At 32.9% G+C, this 21,745-nt stretch overlaps 1 protein-coding gene across 1 annotated transcript in view; it reads left to right on the top strand.

The window, feature by feature from the left end:
• Positions 1–6,147: 6,147 nt before the first annotated feature.
• The window catches only part of LOC149841089 (DNA-3-methyladenine glycosylase (MAG)), a 29,831-nt gene continuing 14,233 nt past the window's right edge, over positions 6,148–21,745 (top strand). Inside the window, exons 1-3 of the mRNA XM_090004651.1 lie at positions 6,148–6,581; positions 6,835–6,906; positions 7,311–7,434. Of these exons, the coding sequence (XP_089860777.1) occupies positions 6,267–6,581; positions 6,835–6,906; positions 7,311–7,434 (511 nt within the window). The 5' untranslated portion in view covers positions 6,148–6,266. The remainder of the gene's footprint in view (positions 6,582–6,834; positions 6,907–7,310; positions 7,435–21,745) is intronic.

Here is a 21,745-nt window from a genome sequence, read left to right as displayed (position 1 = left end):
ATCACTACGATGATCTACGTTTTGAGGGCTATCAAATCGATTATTTAAACATCAAATTATATTGAGTCTTTGGCTCTATAGGCCTTCCGAAAGGTTAACATGTCGCTAGAGCTCAAGCCAGGGTAAGTAGTTTTCGCTTTTCTTTTATAGCTTAAGTAATTTTGAAATCTAATAAATTATAACTCATAATTTATTTACTTATTTTATTAATAAATAAAATTAATAGATATTAATCTCTTATAAATGTGACTCTTGTCTAAGCTCATCTATAAATATAAACTCTCATGAGAAGAATTAACAAGTTAGTTCTTTCTCCCTCTCCTCTTCTTATTAGAATTCTCTATTTTCTTTTTTTTTCATAGAACTTTTCTTAGCAACCATTGAAGTTGTTCCAAGGTGTTAGGATAGAAGACGAAGGTCTTGGTGGTTCCTAAAATATGTTTTAGGTAGGATTCATCCTACGCGTAGCATAGATCAAATGCAAACACATAAACTGTGCGTCTTGTCGATTCTATGGGTTGATCCATGTTGGATTAGATCTGAAATAAGTTTAAAAAATATTTTGAAAGTGTTTTTAATTCAATATAATGCATTAAAATAGATTTACAAAATCATGATTGTATAGATTTTTACCTTGAATTTTGTTTTTTCTCCTTCGATCTTGCATGAGATTGAATCTTGGTTATTCTGTTTTCATTTTTTTATCCTAACCCGTTTCAAAAACAAATCAATATCTCTATAAAAATGAAGTTAATAAATAGAACTAAAAATATTAAAATATTTTACACATTTAGGGCTTGAATTTAGAATCTTGTTTCACTTCGTTTGAATCTATTTTAAGGTCGAAACATCCATTGCAACAAAGCATAGGTTTTCTGTCCTATTAGCAAGACTGTTTCGACTAACAATTTTGATAGTTCTAAAGACCCAACCAACACTGATAAAAAAAAATAAAAAAAAAACTGGGTGAAAGGTAACATGTATAAGATGATTATGTAAAAAGAGTTTTGTTAAAAGATTTTTTTGTAAGTTTGGAGAAATTTTCCAAACCAGGATAAATTTTTGCAATTAACCGGATCTGTCTTATAATTTTTCTGAACATGGTTTAGTCCCAGAATTTTTCTGATTTTATTATAAAGAATTTTTTGGTTCTATTTTTTGAACTGTTTTCTTGAGTCATGGGGCTTTACCAATAAAATTGAGAGAGTGTAATTCGGTTCCTGTGATTTTTGGTGAGTTTTTTCAAAAATGGGTTAATAGGGATCCGAATTTATACATTATGACATATATAGATGCTTAATTGTATTTTTCATTATGCGGTATGATTAAACAACATATTATTGCATAAAGAAATCATGTTTTAATGATTGTTTAGGGTTTTTTATGATTCTTGTATAGATAAAATCATATTTAAGATATTTTTTAAAGAGTTTGTGATTCTTGGATAATGTATTTTATTGTTTTAGCAAGATTAGCATGAATATGATAAAATATGCATTATATGAAGATGTAACAATGTTTAGAGCATAAAAAAATCATAATATATTTTGATAGTTTAGATTCTAAAGCATGTATTATGATCATATGACATCTTTTTATGATTGTAGATGATGTTTAGGTATTGTCCATGAGCTTATGCATGATAAAAACCTGATATTCCATATTTATACTTGATTTTTCTTGTTTTTTTCATTATTTATATTGTATTTTCTATGTTGTCTTGATTTCTTGGTCGATATATTTTGGTAAAATAATTATACATCTCAAATCAGATTACCAATGACCAAACTCTTTCATAGAGACCTTTCAAACATCCGTGAGGTGTCTCAAAAAAATATTGGGCCTTACTGGTGTATGAAAGTGAAGGTTATAATTGCTGCAACCCAAGATAAATTTTTTGTCTTGCATGCAAAGTGATTCTTGACAGTCGGTTTTGATAAATCAATGATTTTGAGTTAATGGCTGATTTTTGCATATGTCATTCATATTATATAAATAGATCTAATAAAAATAAAATAAAAATATGTTTCTTTTTTTGTAAATCTTGAAGTTTCACACACATCATGAAATATTTAAGATCTTGTAGAAAACCTGGATCTGGAACTGTCTCAGGTAGGGTCCGATCCAAAAAACCTAGAAAATTCATATGCTGGAGTTTTTTTGCTAACTCAAATGATTCTAAAAGCTAACAAACATACCTTTCACTAGAAAATTTGAAAGGATGAAATCTCTTTTGGATTGGGCCTGGTTATTGCTTCTTTGAGAAACAAGATTTTGGCAGGTTCTGTCAAGAATAAAAAAACAGTTCCAGTTATATAAATTTTTATGGGCAAACAAAATCGTTGTTTTTAGATTTATCACTTAAATTTAAAGTTAATATCTTCTGACATGATGGTGAATTTTTATATAGTTATATATGTTTATTTTGATAGGCTTTCTGATATTATACAATTCTTGATTTTAGATAATATCTTGACTTGTGAAATTATGTTTCTAAAATCATTTGTTTTTTTCGGGGTTTCTCACTTTGGAGCCAAACACATATGTTCTATGTTTTCCATGGGTTTTCACCTTGGGAAGAAACTTTCTTGAGAGCCATCGTGGGCATTCAAGCAAAACATAAGGCTCACTCACCAACCACCTTTCTTGTACCATGAAGACCCTATTTGAAGCATTATATCGTCACCAACCTCCCACTATCACATGCCTTAAAATGATACCACAGCCCATCTCAACTGAGTCTCTCTTACATGAGAAAGAACAACACTTGAGAAAGTACGATATATCCTCAAGGAGCTCAAAGGGGAAGGCAACATCAATCCCACAAGCACCCACATGAGCAAGCATTGCAATTGGATGAATCTCTAAGTTTTGGCCTTGATGACAAGGTGACTTTTCAGAAGGCAGGATTGATAGCATACCATTTTATTGGGCATAGACTGCTTGTAATAAGAGGGCTATTGAGTGGTATTTTGGGGTCCTCTCATGAAATGTATGAAATTCAAGATCCAAATATGAGAGAATTGAACCATGAGTGTATTCATTTGGTTTAAACTTTTTGTGCTTTTGGTCTTCTTTTATATGGAACAGGTCTTGTATAACCTCCCACTTCATATATTTGGATCCAAGGATCCATAGAGGGTGTATGAGGTAACTTGAGACAATGAAAGAGCAATTTTAGTCTTTGAGTTGCATGGACTCTTGATATATATCCATGTTAGCGTTTGATCATACTTTTTAATAAGAATTACTCTTTTTTAGCCTCACTCTTGTAGAGTGGATTGACTCATCTTCTTTGTGCTTGAGATTAGCTCATTAGGATTTCTTAGTGAGAAATACCCTTCATTCTTTTCCAAGTCACCTCCATCAACCCATCTTCTCTTTTGTTTCTACCCATTTCCGTCATCTCCTCGTGATCGGCTACCAAATTATGCATAAGACAATAATTGTTATAAAATTTAATCCAAATCCAACATTGTAGGCTTTGTAACTATTTCTTTACGGCATAATATTTGGTGATATTAAAGGCACAAAACTATTAAGTACAAATCACATATTTTTTTTTTTATATATTTTATATATTTTTTATAGACTAGTTCTTATAGATGTGATTTACAAGGTCTATTTAGTAAATAATGAGTTTTGAATCATGTTTTGTGACATATAAGCAGGTTTTTTAAATGCTTCAAAAATCAATGGTTCACAATGCACTAAAATTTTGACTAAAAAAATCATATTTTTATTCCAAAATAGCACAACCCAAGGTTTGATCCTCGGGTAACAATCCATGCTGAACACATCCATGTGGTCAGATTGAGTTGATAATGCTTGAACTTATATTTTTCAGCTCAATAGTTTTAGTTTTGATCCTTCAATAACACCAAATATTAAACCTTCATTTACGAGCTTATATTTGGTACAAATGAAGGTATGAAACTATTGATGGAGCTAGAAATTATAGGTTCAAGTTGTATCAACTTAACTTACTATTTAGACATATTCAACATAGTTTTTTTTTGCTAAGGATCAAACCATGAATGATGTTTTTTCAATATAAAAATATGATTTTTTGATTTGTGAAATTTTGGTACATTGTAGGCTATTGATTTTTGAAGTCCTTAAAAATACCTGCTTGCATGTCACAATCACATTATTAAAAACTCATTTTTTACTAAATAAACTGTGTGGGTCACATATATAAGATTTGATCTACAAAAAAAATCTAAAAATATGAAAAGAAGGTATTTTTCACTCAATAGTTTCGTGCCTTAGTTAGCACCAAATATTGACCCTTCTTTTACTGTTCATCTATCACATATCTGTGTGTGTCTTTATTATTGGAGCCAAATCCATCTATCTTTCTTCAAAATGAATGAATAAATATAAAAGTTGTTTCTTAAACAAAGATCTAAAATGAATTCAATAATAGAAATGATCAAAGCCATTGAAATACAGTTGATTAGGATTGAGTAATTAAATTGAACTATTTTATCATAATAGACAAAAGTAGAAGTTGCATCATCATGATCGTTTTTTTTCTTTGCTTATCACACTTTGACACTATAATCGAAATGATACTCGTGAAATTTTAAAACCTATTCTGTGCTTCATACATGATTTGCAGAAATACTTCTTCACCTTGGACCAGAAAAAAGGTGTACAACTCGATCCAAATAGTGGCTAAATAACCTTGCATTTAACTTTTCTCTATTTAATCTTGGCAAAAGTTGTAACTTCTTAAATCATAATTATTATGTTAATCTTATGTTGAACCTATTTTGACTATAAAAATTAAAATTAAGATCAAAAGCCTTAAAAATTAAAAGTAATCTCCGGGTTTCTCACTTCAAAATTAAAAATCACTTTCTTTTGTGTAAGATGTTAGTTCAAAACTTTTGATTTATAAAGCAAATGCACACACACACACACACACACTCTCTCTCTCTCACGCAATAAAAATAAAACAATTAAAGAATTTTCTAGTTAGATTTTGTTAAACAACGTTGAAGGTTCTCATTAACATATACACGACATTAATTATTCCCATAGTTGCGATTGAAAAAAAATTAATTAGGTAGAATTCCATTTAGAATCTCACCTTTTTTTTTGCGTGATATTTCAAAAAGAGTCAAGTATTTGGGAAAGATATTTCAAACTCAACTTTTCACTAAAACTGTCAAATACAATATTAAAATACAATATTGAGGTTACTTGCATGCTTAAGAACCATATAAAATATCATTTTTAGCATTTGGTTTGGTTAGGTGTTTTGCCTATTTACCTATTCACTAGGGGCAATTCCATAATTTTCTTATATGCAATGCAACTCACAGACAACTTAAGGAGAGAGGATCATGTAGGGGCAGCCGCATATAGGAACAGCACCAAGGCACCTTGAATGTCATCCACGAGTAGGGGTGGCAATCGGGTCGGGTTGGCGGGTCAGCATACCTCAACTCAAACCCGACCCATTTATTAAACGGGTAACCCGACACAACCCGCCAACCCGCTTAATAAACTGGTTGGGTCGGGTAAACGGGTTGACAGTTTAGCGGGTCGGGTTGGTGGGTTGGCAGGCGGGTTGACCCGCCCGCCTAACCCGTTTATTAAACAGGTCAGCCGGGTTGGCAAAACCCTAACACGAACCTGACCCGTTTAATAAACGGGTTAGGTGGGTCGACCCGTTTATTAAACGGGTTCATTTTTGCCCAACCCGAACCCGCCTAAGAGGCGGGTTGGCGGGTCGTGTCAGGTTTTGCCACCCCTATCCATGAGGGGCATGCGAATGACGCATTGTGACATTTTTAAACCCTACAATCGTTCATCCTAAGCATGAACAACACTAGAAAAAAAGAGTGACCCGCATTTTTCTCTTAAGGGCGAGGGTGTGTGTGTGTTAAGGTTTTACGCAATCGAAGAGGCGATCGTAGGCTGGCATGCGTATGTTGATTCCTATCATATGATAAATCTTGAACAGTACGGTCTTTGATGTGAACGGGCAGGGTTAACATATGATATTGCAGGTCATATACCGTATGACTTGATCCGCCTTGCGCGAGTATACAGTCGCCGCCCGTCCAATGCCCAACGGCCAAAATGTTCACAAAGTATTTGAAACTCCCGAAGGCTCGCCTGTTGCCGCCGTCCGCGTGTCTGCGGCAGCGTTGCTACTCCGGCCGAAGCTTCCGGGCGGTCCGATTCCAGCATCGGAAGGAAATCTGGGGACGACCCTAATTCCTTCTTCTTCTGGGGCAGCAATTAGCTAAATGACAAGGGCATCGAGGCCCAAGAGGAGGAAGAACGGCGCACAGCCACGGGCTGAGACGGTGGTCACGGAAGAGGAAATCGGGCCGTCGGATTCTGCCGGAGCCAAGCGCCGGAAATCCGTGACCGTAAGAGCGGCAAATTCCTGCAACGTTGAGCCGGAATCTCCGGCCGTACTAGCCGAGCCCTTCCTCCCGTTGGAGGGATCGACGAGAATCCTGAAGCCGGAATTTTTCCGAATCGACGCGCTCGATTTGGCGCCTCGCCTCCTCGGCAAGCTCCTCCGGCGCGATGACGTTGTTCTCCAAATCACGGAGGTACGACCCCGTGGTTTCTCCTTCTCCCTTTTCCGTTTCTTTATCCATAGGCTCTTAGATTTAGGGTTTCAGTTTTCTGCTTCGACTGCGTCTGCTTAGTAACTCTTTGTTGCTTCATTTCCGGATCCAAAAAGTTTAATAAGAAGGAATAAAGAGAAAGAAGAAGAAAGAAAAATGGGGGTTTCTCCCAACCTTCCAAACTTGTTTGTTTAGTTAACAATTCATTCATTCGGAATTTATTGCTCATTGGCAGGTGGAAGCTTATAGACATAACGATACAGCTTGTCACGGCCGTTTCGGTCCTACACCCAGGACGGCTCCACTGGTATGTCATCCTCTTCGAATGGTTCTGTGATGCACCCTCAAATCCGGGAATGCGAACTAAGCTATAGTTACGCCAAAATAAAACTGAAAATTCAATTGAATAAATGAAAGTAATAGGGGAGATCAACAAGGAAAAGAGAAAGGGTTCAGAGTTTGAGAGAAAGAAAAGAGATCACAATCAATGTCCCTTACCAAATCCCTATAATGAGCATTTATAGGGAATATAAAAAACCTCAATCTTAAATTGGATCTGAGAGAGATCCATTACATACTTAAGATTCAAATAAAACCTAAATTAAAAACTAGATCCAAATGAATCCCTTGGATCCGGATTGCTAGTTGCTCCTCCCCTGAATCATTGTGTTGTTATGATTCCCAAAATGTATGTTGATGCTTTGATTTTAGTTCGGGCCAGGAGGGCATGCCTATGTATACCTGTGCTATGGTCTCCATGTCATGCTCAATGTGGTAGCAGATAAGGAAGGAATTGGTGCTGCAGTCTTGATTCGGTCATGTGCACCTATTAGTGGTACGTTATTCCCTGCCCCTCCTTTCCTTGTTGGCTCTTTCTATCTACTCTGCTTGCTGGTGAAACGTATTCCCCTGTTGAAAAGTGTGATCACTACACTTTTATTTCTGTGAATTTTCAACAACAATTTAAGGTAGTGAATCGTGAATGGCTACTACAACTATCTCAAATCACATTAGCCATGAAGTGGAGAAGTTGGACTAATTTGATGGCACTAATTTCAAGCATTGACAACAAAAATTGATGTTTAGATTGATGGATTTGGAAATTGCCTATGTCTTGAATAATCCGTGCCTTGTGGTACCTTCCACTCCAATTCCTCCTTTAATACCAACTTCAATGGATCTGATACAACCCGGACTCCATCAATGTCATTGATTGAAGCATCGAAAAAGAAATGGGAGCATGATGACTACTTATGTCTGGGCCATATTCTCAACACCATTGCTGATTCACTTTTCAATCTTTATTCAAGCATGGCAATAGCAGAAGACCTATGAGAGGTATTGGAGATGAAATACAAAACCGAAGACTATGGAAGTAAGAAATTTCTTCAGAGTTCTTATTTACATTTTAAGATCCATGACGATAAGGCGTTCTTGCTCATGTGCATGAACTCCAACTTATTGCTCATAAGATCAAATCTGAAGGCATGCTTCTTGGTGAGGCTTTCCAAGTTTAAGTTATTATTGTGAAATTGCCAAAACCTTGGAAGGACTATAGAAATATTCTCAAGCATTGTAGAGAGACCATGGCTTTAGAGAATTGCTCCAACATATAAGAATTGAAGAAAATAGAATTTGTGACAAGAGAGAAGTTATAGTGGAGCAAACTTCTAAAGTTCATGTCGTCGAAAGCAATAGTGAGAAGGATTCCAATTTTAAGTATGCAAATCCTAAGCTTCCCTATAACCCTGAAAAGAATTTCAAGTTCAAGAAAGGCAAACAAAAAAAAGACCATGTTATATTTGTGGATAGAAATGGCATATTGCCAAAGAATGTTTACATTGCAAGAGGAATAAAAATCAAACAAAGCCATAAGAAGAGAAGTTTGTTGCCATGATCTCTGAAATAAATGTAGTAGGGGAAGAGAATGAGTGGTGGGTGGATTCGAGATTCACTAAGCATGTATCCAACAATGGAAATATGTTCAAAACATATGAAATGGTGGAAGATGGCCATAACTTATAGGAAATTTGTCTTCGGCAAAAGTGGTTGGTAAAGGGAGTGTGGATTTGTTTTTCACCTCCAGGAACATCCTTACTTTGAGAGATATGTATCATGCACCTGATGTTCGAAAGAACTTGGTATCTGGGTACTTATTGAAAAAGAGTGACTTCAAACTTGTATTTGAGTCTGATCACTTTGTACTTTCTAATAATGAAAAATTTGTAGGCAAGGGATATGCCACTAATGGAATGTTTAAGATTGATGTTATGAATAAAAATAATAATTCGGCTTATATGATATGTGAAAAATTCTCTTTATGTCATGATAGATGAGAGGACATGTTCACTATGCTTCTATTAAGAAAATGGTACATGATGGTTTGTTGCCTAATGTTGCTAATAATAATTATGAAAAATATCACGCATGTGCTTTTTCTAAATTTTCTATTCTAATGATTTTGTATAATTTTGTCATAATCATATAATAATTCGCCAAACCACCGCACCTAATACACCCCAAGAAAACAGAACTGTCTAACGTAAAAATAAGAAATTGATGGAAAATGTGAATGCTTTAATACTTAATTCAGGTGCTCTTTTTTATTTGTGGGGGAGTGTTATTTAATGGATATTACATATTAAATAGAGTTCCATATTCAAGAGAACACACTACACCTTATGAGAGCAAGAATTGTTAATAACTTAAGACCTAAGTTAGGACCAAAATTCATTATATGTGCATTCATGAGATATTCTCTAAATAGTAAAGCATATAGGCTTCTTAATTTTGAAACAAATACAATCTTTGAAACTATTCATGTGATTTTTTTTAAAAATGTTATGTCATTTAAGAATAGAATGAGTCATATACAAAATATAATAGAGGATAATACATCTCATTATCATAACTCAAATATCGATAATGAAGAGATTATGAAACTTAAAAGAAGTAACCGCAAAAAATAGAGGAAAGTTTGGGACTAGACTTTTATACATATTTAATTGAAGTCTATCTTAAAACTTATCAAGAAGCCATGTTCTCACATGATGCGTCCTTTTGGAAAGAAGCAATTAAAGATGAAATAAAGCCAATAATGTATAATAATACATAGAAATTAGTTGGCTTACGACCCGGTGCCAAACGCATAGGATGTAAATTGATATTTAAGAAGAAAATGAGATCAGATAGAACTATGCACTAAACTATTAGATTATTGATTGCTCTTGCTGCTGTTTGTCTTTATGTAGATGACATGTTAATTTTTTGTTCTACTTTAGAGCATATTCAAAATACAAAGAATTTTTTATGTTCTAATTTTAATATGAAGAACATGGTTGTTACAGATGATTCTTAGAGTTAGACTTATTAAAATAAATATTGGATTTGCACTGACACAATCCTATTGTATTGAGAAAATTCTAAGAAAATACATTCATTTAGATTGTAAGGAAGTATCTACACCTTATGATCTAAATATCAAATTAGAACCAAATAAAAATTTGTGTATTTCTCAATTGGAATATGCTACTATTATTGGTAAATTGACGTAGGACATGAATTGCATTAGGCCTGACATAGCATATATTGTGCAAGTTATGTATATTTACCCATAATCCAAGATATATGCATTGTGATGTGATACATAAAGTTCTTAAATATCTTAATGGAACACTGAACTATGGAATTCACTTTAGTGAATATCCAGCAATATTAGAAGGGTTTAGTGATGCTAATTGAGCTTTAGTTTCTGATGAATCTAAAGCTACAAGTCTATATATTTTCATTCTTGGTGGTGGTGCTGTTGCATGGGGATATAAGAAACAAACATGTACATTGCATTTTAATCATAGAATATGAATTTATTGCATTATCAATAGCATGTAGAGAGGCTGAATGACTTGGAAATTTATTGATGGATATTTCATTAATAGAAAAAGGTTTACATGATTTGTGCATGCATTGTGATTGTAAGCCACAATATTAAAACAAGTGAGGTTTATGGTGGAATATTAGTCTTAGACATAATTACATTAAAAAATTACTTAATAATGGAGTAATTAGTTTGAGTTATGTGAAATTAAGCCAAAACATGGTCAATCTACTAACAAAAGGTTTTAATAGAAATTTAATACATATAACTTCTGAAAGGATGGGGCTAAAGCTTATAAATTCTCTAAATCACCAATAATGGAAACCCTACCTAGGGTTCTTGGAGATCCCAAACCCTGGGTTCAAAGGAAGAAACAAGTTATGGAGTGATTGGAAATTCAAGCACTTAATTATAAGAAAATTAAAGGGAATTTCTTAAGGAATTATAGAGAATTTTCTAGCCTCATATATGGAAGAAAGTGCTTCATGTGACTGTAATGAGAAAAACAGGTTGAAAATTTATTTCTCTTAGTAAGTCTATAGGTCTATGTGGCTACAGAACTTTAGTCACAGGATTCTTCTAATATACTTACCTATGTATATGTTGAAGCAAGGCCGCTTCCTATAAGACTTGGGCAATCTCTAAAGCATCTATTAGATAGGAAATAATATGTGTAATATTTGGGCTCATCATATAAGGTCGTGAAGTTCCAGATTTAATTCACTTCAACACTTTGATGAGCTTTAACTTATTTTTACTAAAGAAAGGTTCAAACCTTAAAGGTACCTTCCTTTATGCATGTTATTTCACTTTATGCCTTGAATGCCATTTATTTCTCATTATTTTGAAACTAGGGAGAAATGTTATAAAATTAGTTTCAAATAATTTGTAAAATCATATATGAGTTTCTAACGTTGATTTGAGGTTAAATGTGATTTCTAAAAATCATTTGCAAAATCTCTTGTTTTTTGTCCATTTGTGGTACATGGCCATTGAGGGTTATAGTTGTCCAAGTCGTATGGCTATGGACTTTGCCATAGGTGTATAGAGTCAAACTTGCCCATCTTTAGTACTTCACAAGGAGGGTAGAGTAATAATTTGAATTTAAAGAAGCAAGCACGGACTATTTGATGTCTCTTTATAAGGTGACTTTTAAAAATTTGACTTTAAAACTTGAAAGTTAAATAATATGTTGACATATGTCAAATTCAAAGAGAAGAGGCCCTCAACCATTGGCATGGTTGGTGTGTCTTCCTCATCCATGTAGATGAAAATGTATGACACCCATTATAAATGGGTGTCAACACCTATCATAAATGAGTGTCAACCAAGGTTGCCAAACTAGGAAGCGGAAGCGAGAAACTATACAGGAAGCGAAAGCGAGAAGCAAGGCATTTTAAAATTTATACGAAGCGGGAAGTGAAGTTTCAATTTAAAAGCGAAACATGAATAAAAAATGAAGCAATATGGAATCAAACAAGAAACAAATAAAAACTAAAATAAAATTGATCATTCTTATATTTCATGATTTTTCTGTAAAAGAGTTAAATTTTTGTTAAAATCTAACAATGATGGTTACCAATTTAAAGAAAGTACATGAAAAGTGAGTGAAAGCGTAAGAGAAAATACATGAAAAAGATGAAAATAAATGTGAGAAAAGTATATAGTATGCATAGACCATGTGTATGAGAAGCATAGAAGAAGCGTGGGGGAATCAAGCTTCCCATGAAGTTTCGAAAGCGAGGAGTGTTAAAATGTATCATGCAATCTTTGTAATCTTATATATATTTTATATATATAAAGGATGATACATATACATATATGGTATATATGCATATGTATCTTCCTAATTATATATATAAAATATATATTTCTCTATTATTAGGCATAGGGGTAGTTTAGTCATTTCCCCTTTTTACGCATATTCCATTTGGAATATGTTTGTAATTTTATTTTTATTTTTATTTTGTTATTTTTTCCTTTTTGTGGTTTGCGCCACCTAGGGAGGCTCCCCAAAGAGTCGTTGGGGAGCCCCCAACGGTCACAAATGTGACCGTTGGGGGCTCCCAACGACTCCTTTGGGAGCCCCCTATGTGGCTCCTCTCTTGTTATAAATAGGGGTCTCTCCCTTGTAATTTATTCACTCCTTTGGAGGAGCCTTTGCTCCATGTAATGGGTGTTACACCCTTCCTCTTTTCAATAATATCAACTTATGCGTTATAGGCATTTTTGCCCCTTTGTGGGTTTATGTGTTAGCACATTATGTGCTTGTGTTTTCCCCTTTAGTGGGTATATTCACACTTCATGTGCATGTATATTGGTTCATTATTGAACCTAATATATTCAAAGCCGTTTCCTTACATGGTATCAGAGTGAGGTTGGGATCGAGTTGCTCTTTGTTGCATTGGGAAGCATGCTATTCAAGAAATTTTAAAGAAGAATGGTGATGTTCTCGTTTCTCTCTTTTACTTCTTAAAATTATTTGATATGCATTATATTTCTTTAAGTATTATGCATTATGAAGAATTATATGTTTTTTTCATATGTGTTTCTCTCTTTTGCTTCTTAAAAATGTTTGGTATGCATTATATTTCTTTAAGTATTGAGCATTATAAAGAATTAGATATGCTTTTGCATTTGTGTTCTCCATGTCATTATGAGTTTGGATTCTTAACAATTCCATTGAACTTTTTATATTATTCTCTTTCGTATGTCTTTTCTTGAAAAATAAGTTTTTTAAAGAAAGTTATGTTAGAAGTAAAATGTTTGTGAGAGATGTAGCATTGCTCACATACTCTCATCATAATTATTTCATATTAAAGGTATGTGTTTATCCTCTAAAATGTCCTATATGAGGTTTTTTCATAATAACATGTGTCTTTGAAAAATGATGTTTTATTTTCCTACCTAATGAGTTCTTTTTCATACGAGCAATGTTTGATTAAGAAGGCATTTTTATAATATCGGTTGAATTAAGTTTTAAAAATGATCTCATAAAATATGGTTATCCTCTTTTCATTCTTCAATTCAATTTCAAGAATATGTTTTATTATAAGATTTATGGTCTTCATTAATGTTGCATACTTATTACATAAGTTTTAAACATTTCATGTTGTGTTTATTTAAAACATATTCATGCCATTGGTTATAATCTATTAAGTCATATAATATTATGAATTTTTGTTTATAGATTTATGCCATAACGCAATCCTAGTATTCTCTTTGGGGATTTTCTCCACTTTAATAAAGTTTTTCCTCTTCATTTCGTATGTATCCTCATTTGAGAATCTTGTTTGTTGGATCTCTCTTTGAGAGGCCTTTTTATCCTTGTGAATCTTCTTATGAGTATATACTCTTTGAGAAGATTTCATGATTGTTATAAGCTTCTTTTTAATATTGGTTTTTTATGAGATTTTTTTAATATTACCATCTTTGTGAAAGCTTGAGAGTCTCAAGCATTTGCATCTTTTATGAAATACATGCATTATTGCATGTTTGCTATTATTACACTTTTTGCGTATTTTGTTCAAGTGTTGTGAGAGTGTCTTCGTATACTTCTTTTATAAAGTATTTATGCTTGTATGCGTATTGTCTATTCATAGACATTTTCACATGGTACTCTCTTTTCAATAAAGAGATGATATATATTGCCTTCCTTAGGGCTTGTTTTGTCCCTTAGTGGACTTGTGAGTTTGTTCCTTTTATCATTACAAGTGCTTCCGCAATTTCTTGTTACATGTTGTCCTAAATTTGCTAATTTAAGATTATTGTCATTTGTAAGGAAACGACTTTGAATATATTAGGTTCAATAATTAACCAATACACATGCACATGAAGTGCGAATATACCCACTAAAAGGGGAAAACACAAGCACATAATGTGCTAACACAAAAACCCACAAAGGGGCAAAAATGCCTATAACGCATAAGTTGATATTATTGAAAAGAGGAAGGGTGTAACACCCATTACATGGAGCAAAGGCTCCTCCAAAGGAGTGCATAAATTACAAGGGGAAGACCCCTATTTATAACAAGAGAGGAGCCACATAGGGGGCTCCCAAAGGAGTCGTTGGGAGCCCCCAACGACTCTTTGGGGAGCCTCCCTAGGTGGCGCAAACCACAATAATGAATAAAAAAAAAAAAAAAAAAAATAAAGTTACAAACATATTCCAAATGGAATATGCATAAAAAGGTGAAAAGACTAAACTACCCTTATGCCTAATAATAGAGAAATATATATTTTATATATATAATTAGGAAGATACATATGCATATATACCATATATGTATATGTATCATCCTTTATATATATAAAATATATATAAGATTACAAAGATTGAATGATACATTTTAACACCCCCCCTCAAACTTTGCGTGGGGGAACGAAAAGATTGAAGAATGCAAGAGGAAGAATCGCAAGGCTTCAAACGCCTTCAGTCCGAATGCCATTGAAATTTGCAAATGTCTTCCTCCAAAGTCTTTAACGATAAGCACCTTTCATGATCTATCCAAGGTACTTCTTTTCCTCTCATCTTCAAGATCCTGTGGAACAAATCAAGAAGAAGTCCAAGTAAAAGATATCTTTGCACTTGAATCAAGTGAAATATTCCAAATAAGATGAATTAACCAAAAAAATCATATCATATAATTCATCCAAAAGTAATGGTGCAAAAAGATATTCTATGCATAATTCATCACAGGATTTGATGGGACAAGATAATTACTTATGTATGCAAAATTATTTTACAAAACCAATTTTTCATTATCATATACCATGTTGAAGAGGGAGCGGAAACAAATTACAAGAATGCATAATGCATTCATAAAGTCCAACATTGGACAACCACAACCTCATAACGAGGAATAACATAATGGTCCACAAGAAGCCTACGAAGAGGCACAAGTTGCACATAATTTATTGAATGAGGGCCAAAACGCCATAATGAGCATATGCATAAAATATCATGAAATGAATCAACACCTAAAAGAGTCATTAATGATCATGCTCCAATCATACTTTAGTCAAGTAATATGAACCGATAAGATAGAAAGACAAGTGTTATTGATTTTAGCAAGTCCTTTAAAAGCGATTTCAAGAGGGAAATGCTCAAAAGAGTGTATAAAACACAAGAGTTCAAAAGTTTTTAAGTTCACTTAAGAGGCAAAAAAAAAAAGTTATTTGAGTAGAGAACCTTACACATTTAGGAACATCTCACTCAAATTATTGCAATTAAAAAAACTCATTTTGCATATCAAATATAAAAGATGACCAAAAAATCAATTTGATTTTAAAATATGCATATTGATGATATGATTCACTTGTATTTTTAAAAGACAAAATATGAATGAAATTTCACAAATTTCAACAATAATTCATCCATTACAAGCAACTACCACATTAGTCCTCCAAAACCCACAAATCAAGTGTGTAAGCTACTAGATCAAAAACATAAATATAATGCCATTAAAGGTCAAGGACACACACAACGGTGTCTAAAAGAACCTCTTGTCTACATGCAATAATACTTGAAATGAGTGCATCAACGATAAGAACAAGAGAATACACGTCAACATGGACCAAAAACATCTCTTGTCTACGTAAAAATACACTCAAGACCAAGTATGTTCAACTACTAGAACAAGAGTATCAAGCCAACCATGGGCTAAAACACAATACATCTCTTGTCTACATAAAATGGCACTTGAAATGAGTGAAAGAAGCCAACCATGGGCATACATCTCAGCGACTAGAACAATGACACAAATGCCAACATGGACTAAAATCACACACCATGGTGTGAATCAACGTGCCTTGTCTACATATAATAACACTCAAGATAAGTGTGTTCAACTACTAGACCAAGAGAGCAAAGCCAACAAAGGGCTACCAACACACAATGGTGTAATAATATGTCTTGTCTACATATGATGACACTTAGATAAGAGGCATAAGAGGAGAAGACTTTTGAGGCAATAAAACTTTGTAATGACAAACATATAAATAAAACCTTGGACAATATTTTGAAAATAAATACGTGCACATACGCACAACAAGAACACTTGGAACACTTGTGCATAAAAGTATGTAAAAGTATCTTTAACAAGATACTATAATCGATGGAACGATATAAATGTAAGAACATACATATACCAAGAACACTTGGAACACTTGTGCACAAAAGCACAAAACACGAAATCACAAATGTGTAAATGCACTCATAAGATTCATAAGTAATAAAAGGTTGGGCAATAATCCCCAACACCCTTGAATTAAATATACCTTAAAACATTTAAGGTTCCAAGACACCATATATCCATCACATTTATATATAAATAAGAGCATCCATAAGATCAATGGCCAAAAGAAAATGAGTGACACACTCATAATTAGAGATCATATAACAAATCATTCTAGAGTCCCAAGGTGCTCATAACTCACCTCAACAACCATCTTTAACATGATAATTGGACAATCTAAAATAACATAACACAAGGTGCCCTTAACTCACCTCAACAATTATCTCTAATATAACAATAAGGCCATACAAAAAGGATTGATGCATCATATAACTTGTGATGGATAAAAATAAATGTCATAAAAAGGCAATAAACACTTGGGGAAATCATTTTCCAAATATGTGATTTTACAAAGAGGGCCGATTCAAAGGTCCAACATAATTAATCACAACAATATGCCTTATAATAATTTTGCATAAATACGAAACTATGTTCAATCATGATCATTATCAAAAGACTCAATAAACACAACATGAAATATTTAACCAATGTCATGTTGTGAGGACGGATTTGGAATAATCCAAGAATCAAATCAAGCCTCTATAAATTGCAATTATATGCATACCAAGATGTACAATGGCAATAATCTTAAATGAGCAAATTTAGGACAACATGTAACAAGAAATTGCGGAAGCACTTATAATGATAAAATGAACAATCTCACAAGTCCACTAAGGAACAAAACAAGCCCTAAGGAAGGCAATATATATCATCTCTTTATTGAAAAGAGAGTACCATGTGAAAATGTCTATGAATAGACAATACGCATACAAGCATGAATACTTTATAAAAGAAGTGTACGAAGACACTCTCACAACACTTGAACAAAATACGCAAAAAGTGTAATAATAGCAAACATGCAATAATGCATGTATTTCATAAAAGATGCAAATGCTTGAGACTCTCAAGCTTTCACAAAGATGGTAATATTAAAAAAATCTCATAAAAAAACCAATATTAAAAAGAAGCTTATAACAATCATGAAATCTTCTCAAAGAGTATATACTCATAAGAAGATTCACAAGGATAAAAAGGCCTCTCAAGGAGAGATCCAACAAACAAGATTCTCAAATGAGGATACATACGAAAGGAAGAGGAAAAACTTTATTAAAGTGGAGAAAATCCCCAAAGAGAATACTAGGATTGCGTTATGGCATAAATCTATAAACAAAAATTCATAATATTATATGACTTAATTGATTATAACCAATGGCATGAATATGTTTTAAATAAACACAACATGAAATGTTTAAAACATATGTAATAAGTATGCAACATTAATGAAGACCATAAATCTTATAATAAAACATATTCTTGAAATTGAATTGAAGAATGAAAAGAGGATAACCATATTTTATGAGATCATTTTTAAAACTTAATTCAACCGATATTATAAAAATGCCTTCTTAATCAAACATTGCTCGTATGAAAAATAACTCATTAGGTAGGAAAATAAAACATCATTTTTCAAAGACACATGTTATTATGAAAAAACCTCATATAGGACATTTTAGAGGGTAAACACATACCTTTAATATGAAATAATTATGATGAGAGTATGCGAGCAATGCTACATCTCTCACAAACATTTTACTTCTAACATAACTTTCTTTAAAAAACTTATTTTTCAAGAAAAGACATACGAAAGAGAATAATATAAAAAGTTCAATGGAATTGTTAAGAATCCAAACTCATAATGACATGGAGAACACAAATGCAAAAGCATATTTAATTCTTTATAATGCTCAATACTTAAAGAAATATAATGCATACCAACCATTTTTAAGAAGCAAAAAAGAGAAACACATATGAAAAAACATATAATTCTTCATAATGCATAATACTTAAAGAAATATAATGCATATCAAATAATTTTAAGAAGTAAAAGAGAGAAACGAGAACTTCACCATTTTTCTTTAAAATTTCTTGAATAGCATGCTTCCCAATGCAACAAAGAGCAACTCGATCCCAACCTTGCTCTGATACCATGTAAGGAAACGGCTTTGAATATATTAGGTTCAATAATGAACCAATACACATGCACATGAAGTGCGAATATACCCACTAAAAGGGGAAAACACAAGCACATAATGTGCTAACACAAAATCCCACAAAGGGGCAAAAATGCCTATAACGCATAAGTTGATATTATTGAAAAGAGGAAGGGTGTATTACCCATTACATGGAGCAAAGGCTCCTCCAAAGGAGTGCATAAATTACAAGGGGAAGACCCCTATTTATAACAAGAGAGGAGCCACATAGGGGGCTCCCAAAGGAGTCGTTGGGAGCCCCCAACGACTCTTTGGGGAGCCTCCCTAGGTGGCGCAAACCACAATAATGAATAAAATAAAAAAATAAAAATAAAAATAAAGTTACAAACATATTCCAAATGGAATATGCATAAAAAGGTGAAAAGACTAAACTACCCTTATGCCTAATAATAGAGAAATATATATTTTATATATATAATTAGGAAGATACATATGCATATATACCATATATGTATATGTATCATCCTTTATATATATAAAATATATATAAGATTACAAAGATTGAATGATACATTTTAACACCATTCTACATCTTGGTATGCATATAATTGCAATTTATAGAGGCTTGATTTGATTCTTGGATTATTCCAAATCCGTCCTCACAACATGACATTGCTTAAATATTTCATGTTGTGTTTATTGAGTCTTTTGATAATGATCATGATTGAACATAATTTCGTATTTATGCAAAATTATTATAAGGCATATTGTTGTGATTAATTATGTTGGACCTTTGAATCGTCCCTTTTTGTAAAATCACATATTTGGAAAATGATTTTCCCAAGTGTTTATTGCCTTTTTATGACATTTATTTTTATCCATCACAAGTTATATGGTGCATCAATCCTTTTTGTATGGCCTTATTGTTATATTAGAGATAATTGTTGAGGTGAGTTAAGGGCACCTTGTGTTATGTTATTTTAGATTGTCCAATTACCATGTTAAAGATGGTTGTTGAGGTGAGTTATGAGCACCTTGGGACTCTAGAATGATTTGTTATATGATCTCTAATTATGAGTGTGTCACTCATTTTCTTTTGGCCATTGATCTTATGGATGCTCTTATTTATATATAAATGTGATGGATATATGGTGTCTTGGAACCTTAAATGTTTTAAGGTATATTTAATTCAAGGGTGTTGGGGATTATTGCCCAACCTTTTATTACTTATGAATCTTATGAGTGCATTTACACATTTGTGATTTCGTGTTTTGTGCTTTTGTGCACAAGTGTTCCAAGTGTTCTTGGTATATGTATGTTCTTACATTTATATCGTTCCATCGATTATAGTATCTTGTTAAAGATACTTTTACATACTTTTATGCACAAGTGTTCCAAGTGTTCTTGTTGTGCGTATGTGCACGTATTTATTTTCAAAATATTGTCCAAGGTTTTATTTATATGTTTGTCATTACAAAGTTTTATTGCCTCAAAAGTCTTCTCCTCTTATGCCTCTTATCTAAGTGTCATCATATGTAGACAAGACATATTATTACACCATTGTGTGTTGGTAGCCCTTTGTTGGCTTTGCTCTCTTGGTCTAGTAGTTGAACACACTTATCTTGAGTGTTATTATATGTAGACAAGGCACGTTGATTCACACCATGGTGTGTGATTTTAGTCCATGTTGGCATTTGTGTCCTTGTTCTAGTCGCTGAGATGTATGCCCATGGTTGGCTTCTTTCACTCATTTCAAGTGCCATTTTATGTAGACAAGAGATGTATTGTGTTTTAGCCCATGGTTGGCTTGATACTCTTGTTCTAGTAGTTGAACATACTTGGTCTTGAGTGTATTTTTACGTAGACAAGAGATGTTTTTGGTCCATGTTGACGTGTATTCTCTTGTTCTTATCGTTGATGCACTCATTTCAAGTATTATTGCATGTAGACAAGAGGTTCTTTTAGACACCGTTGTGTGTGTCCTTGACCTTTAATGGCATTATATTTATGTTTTTGATCTAGTAGCTTACAAACTTGATTTGTGGGTTTTGGAGGACTAATGTGGTAGTTGCTTGTAATGGATGAATTATTGTTGAAATTTGTGAAATTTCATTCATATTTTGTCTTTTAAAGATACAAGTGAATCATATCATCAATATGCATATTTTAAAATCAAATTGATTTTTTGGTCATCTTTTATATTTGATATGCAAAATGAGTTTTTTTAATTGCAATAATTTGAGTGAGATGTTCCTAAATGTGTAAGGTTCTCTACTCAAATAACTTTTTTTTTTTGCCTCTTAAGTGAACTTAAAAACTTTTGAACTCTTGTGTTTTATACACTCTTTTGAGCATTTCCCTCTTGAAATCGCTTTTAAAGGACTTGCTAAAATCAATAACACTTGTCTTTCTATCTTATCGGTTCATATTACTTGACTAAAGTATGATTGGAGCATGATCATTAATGACTCTTTTAGGTGTTGATTCATTTCATGATATTATATACATATGCTCATTATGGCCTTTTTGCCCTCATTCAATAAATTATGTGCAACTTATGCCTCTTCGTAGGCTTCTTGTGGTGTCCCTTGTGGACCATTATGTTATTCCTCGTTATGAGGTTATGTTTGTCCAATGTTGGACTTTATGAATGCATTATGCATTCTTGTAATTTGTTTCCGCTCTCTCTTCAACATGGTATATGATTATGAAAAATTGGTTTTCTAAAATCATTTTGCATACATAAATAATTATCTTGTTACATCAAATCCTATGATGAATTAGCATAGAACATCTTTTTGCACCATTACTTTTGATGAATTATATGATATGATTTTTTGGTTAATTCATCTTATTTGGAATATTTCACTTGATTAAAGTGCAAAAATATCTTTTACTTGGACCTCTTCTTGATTTGTTCCACAGGATCTTGAAGATGAGAGGAAAAGAAGTACCTTGGATAGATCATGAAAGATGCTCATCGTT

Source organism: Nuphar pumila, chromosome 4 (assembly GCF_984573655.1).
Source record: "Nuphar pumila chromosome 4, dmNupPumi1.hap1.1, whole genome shotgun sequence".
Classification (NCBI taxonomy): domain Eukaryota; kingdom Viridiplantae; phylum Streptophyta; class Magnoliopsida; order Nymphaeales; family Nymphaeaceae; genus Nuphar; species Nuphar pumila.
Note: the sequence above shows the minus strand (reverse complement) of the source record. Positions and strands in the feature narration are given on the sequence as shown.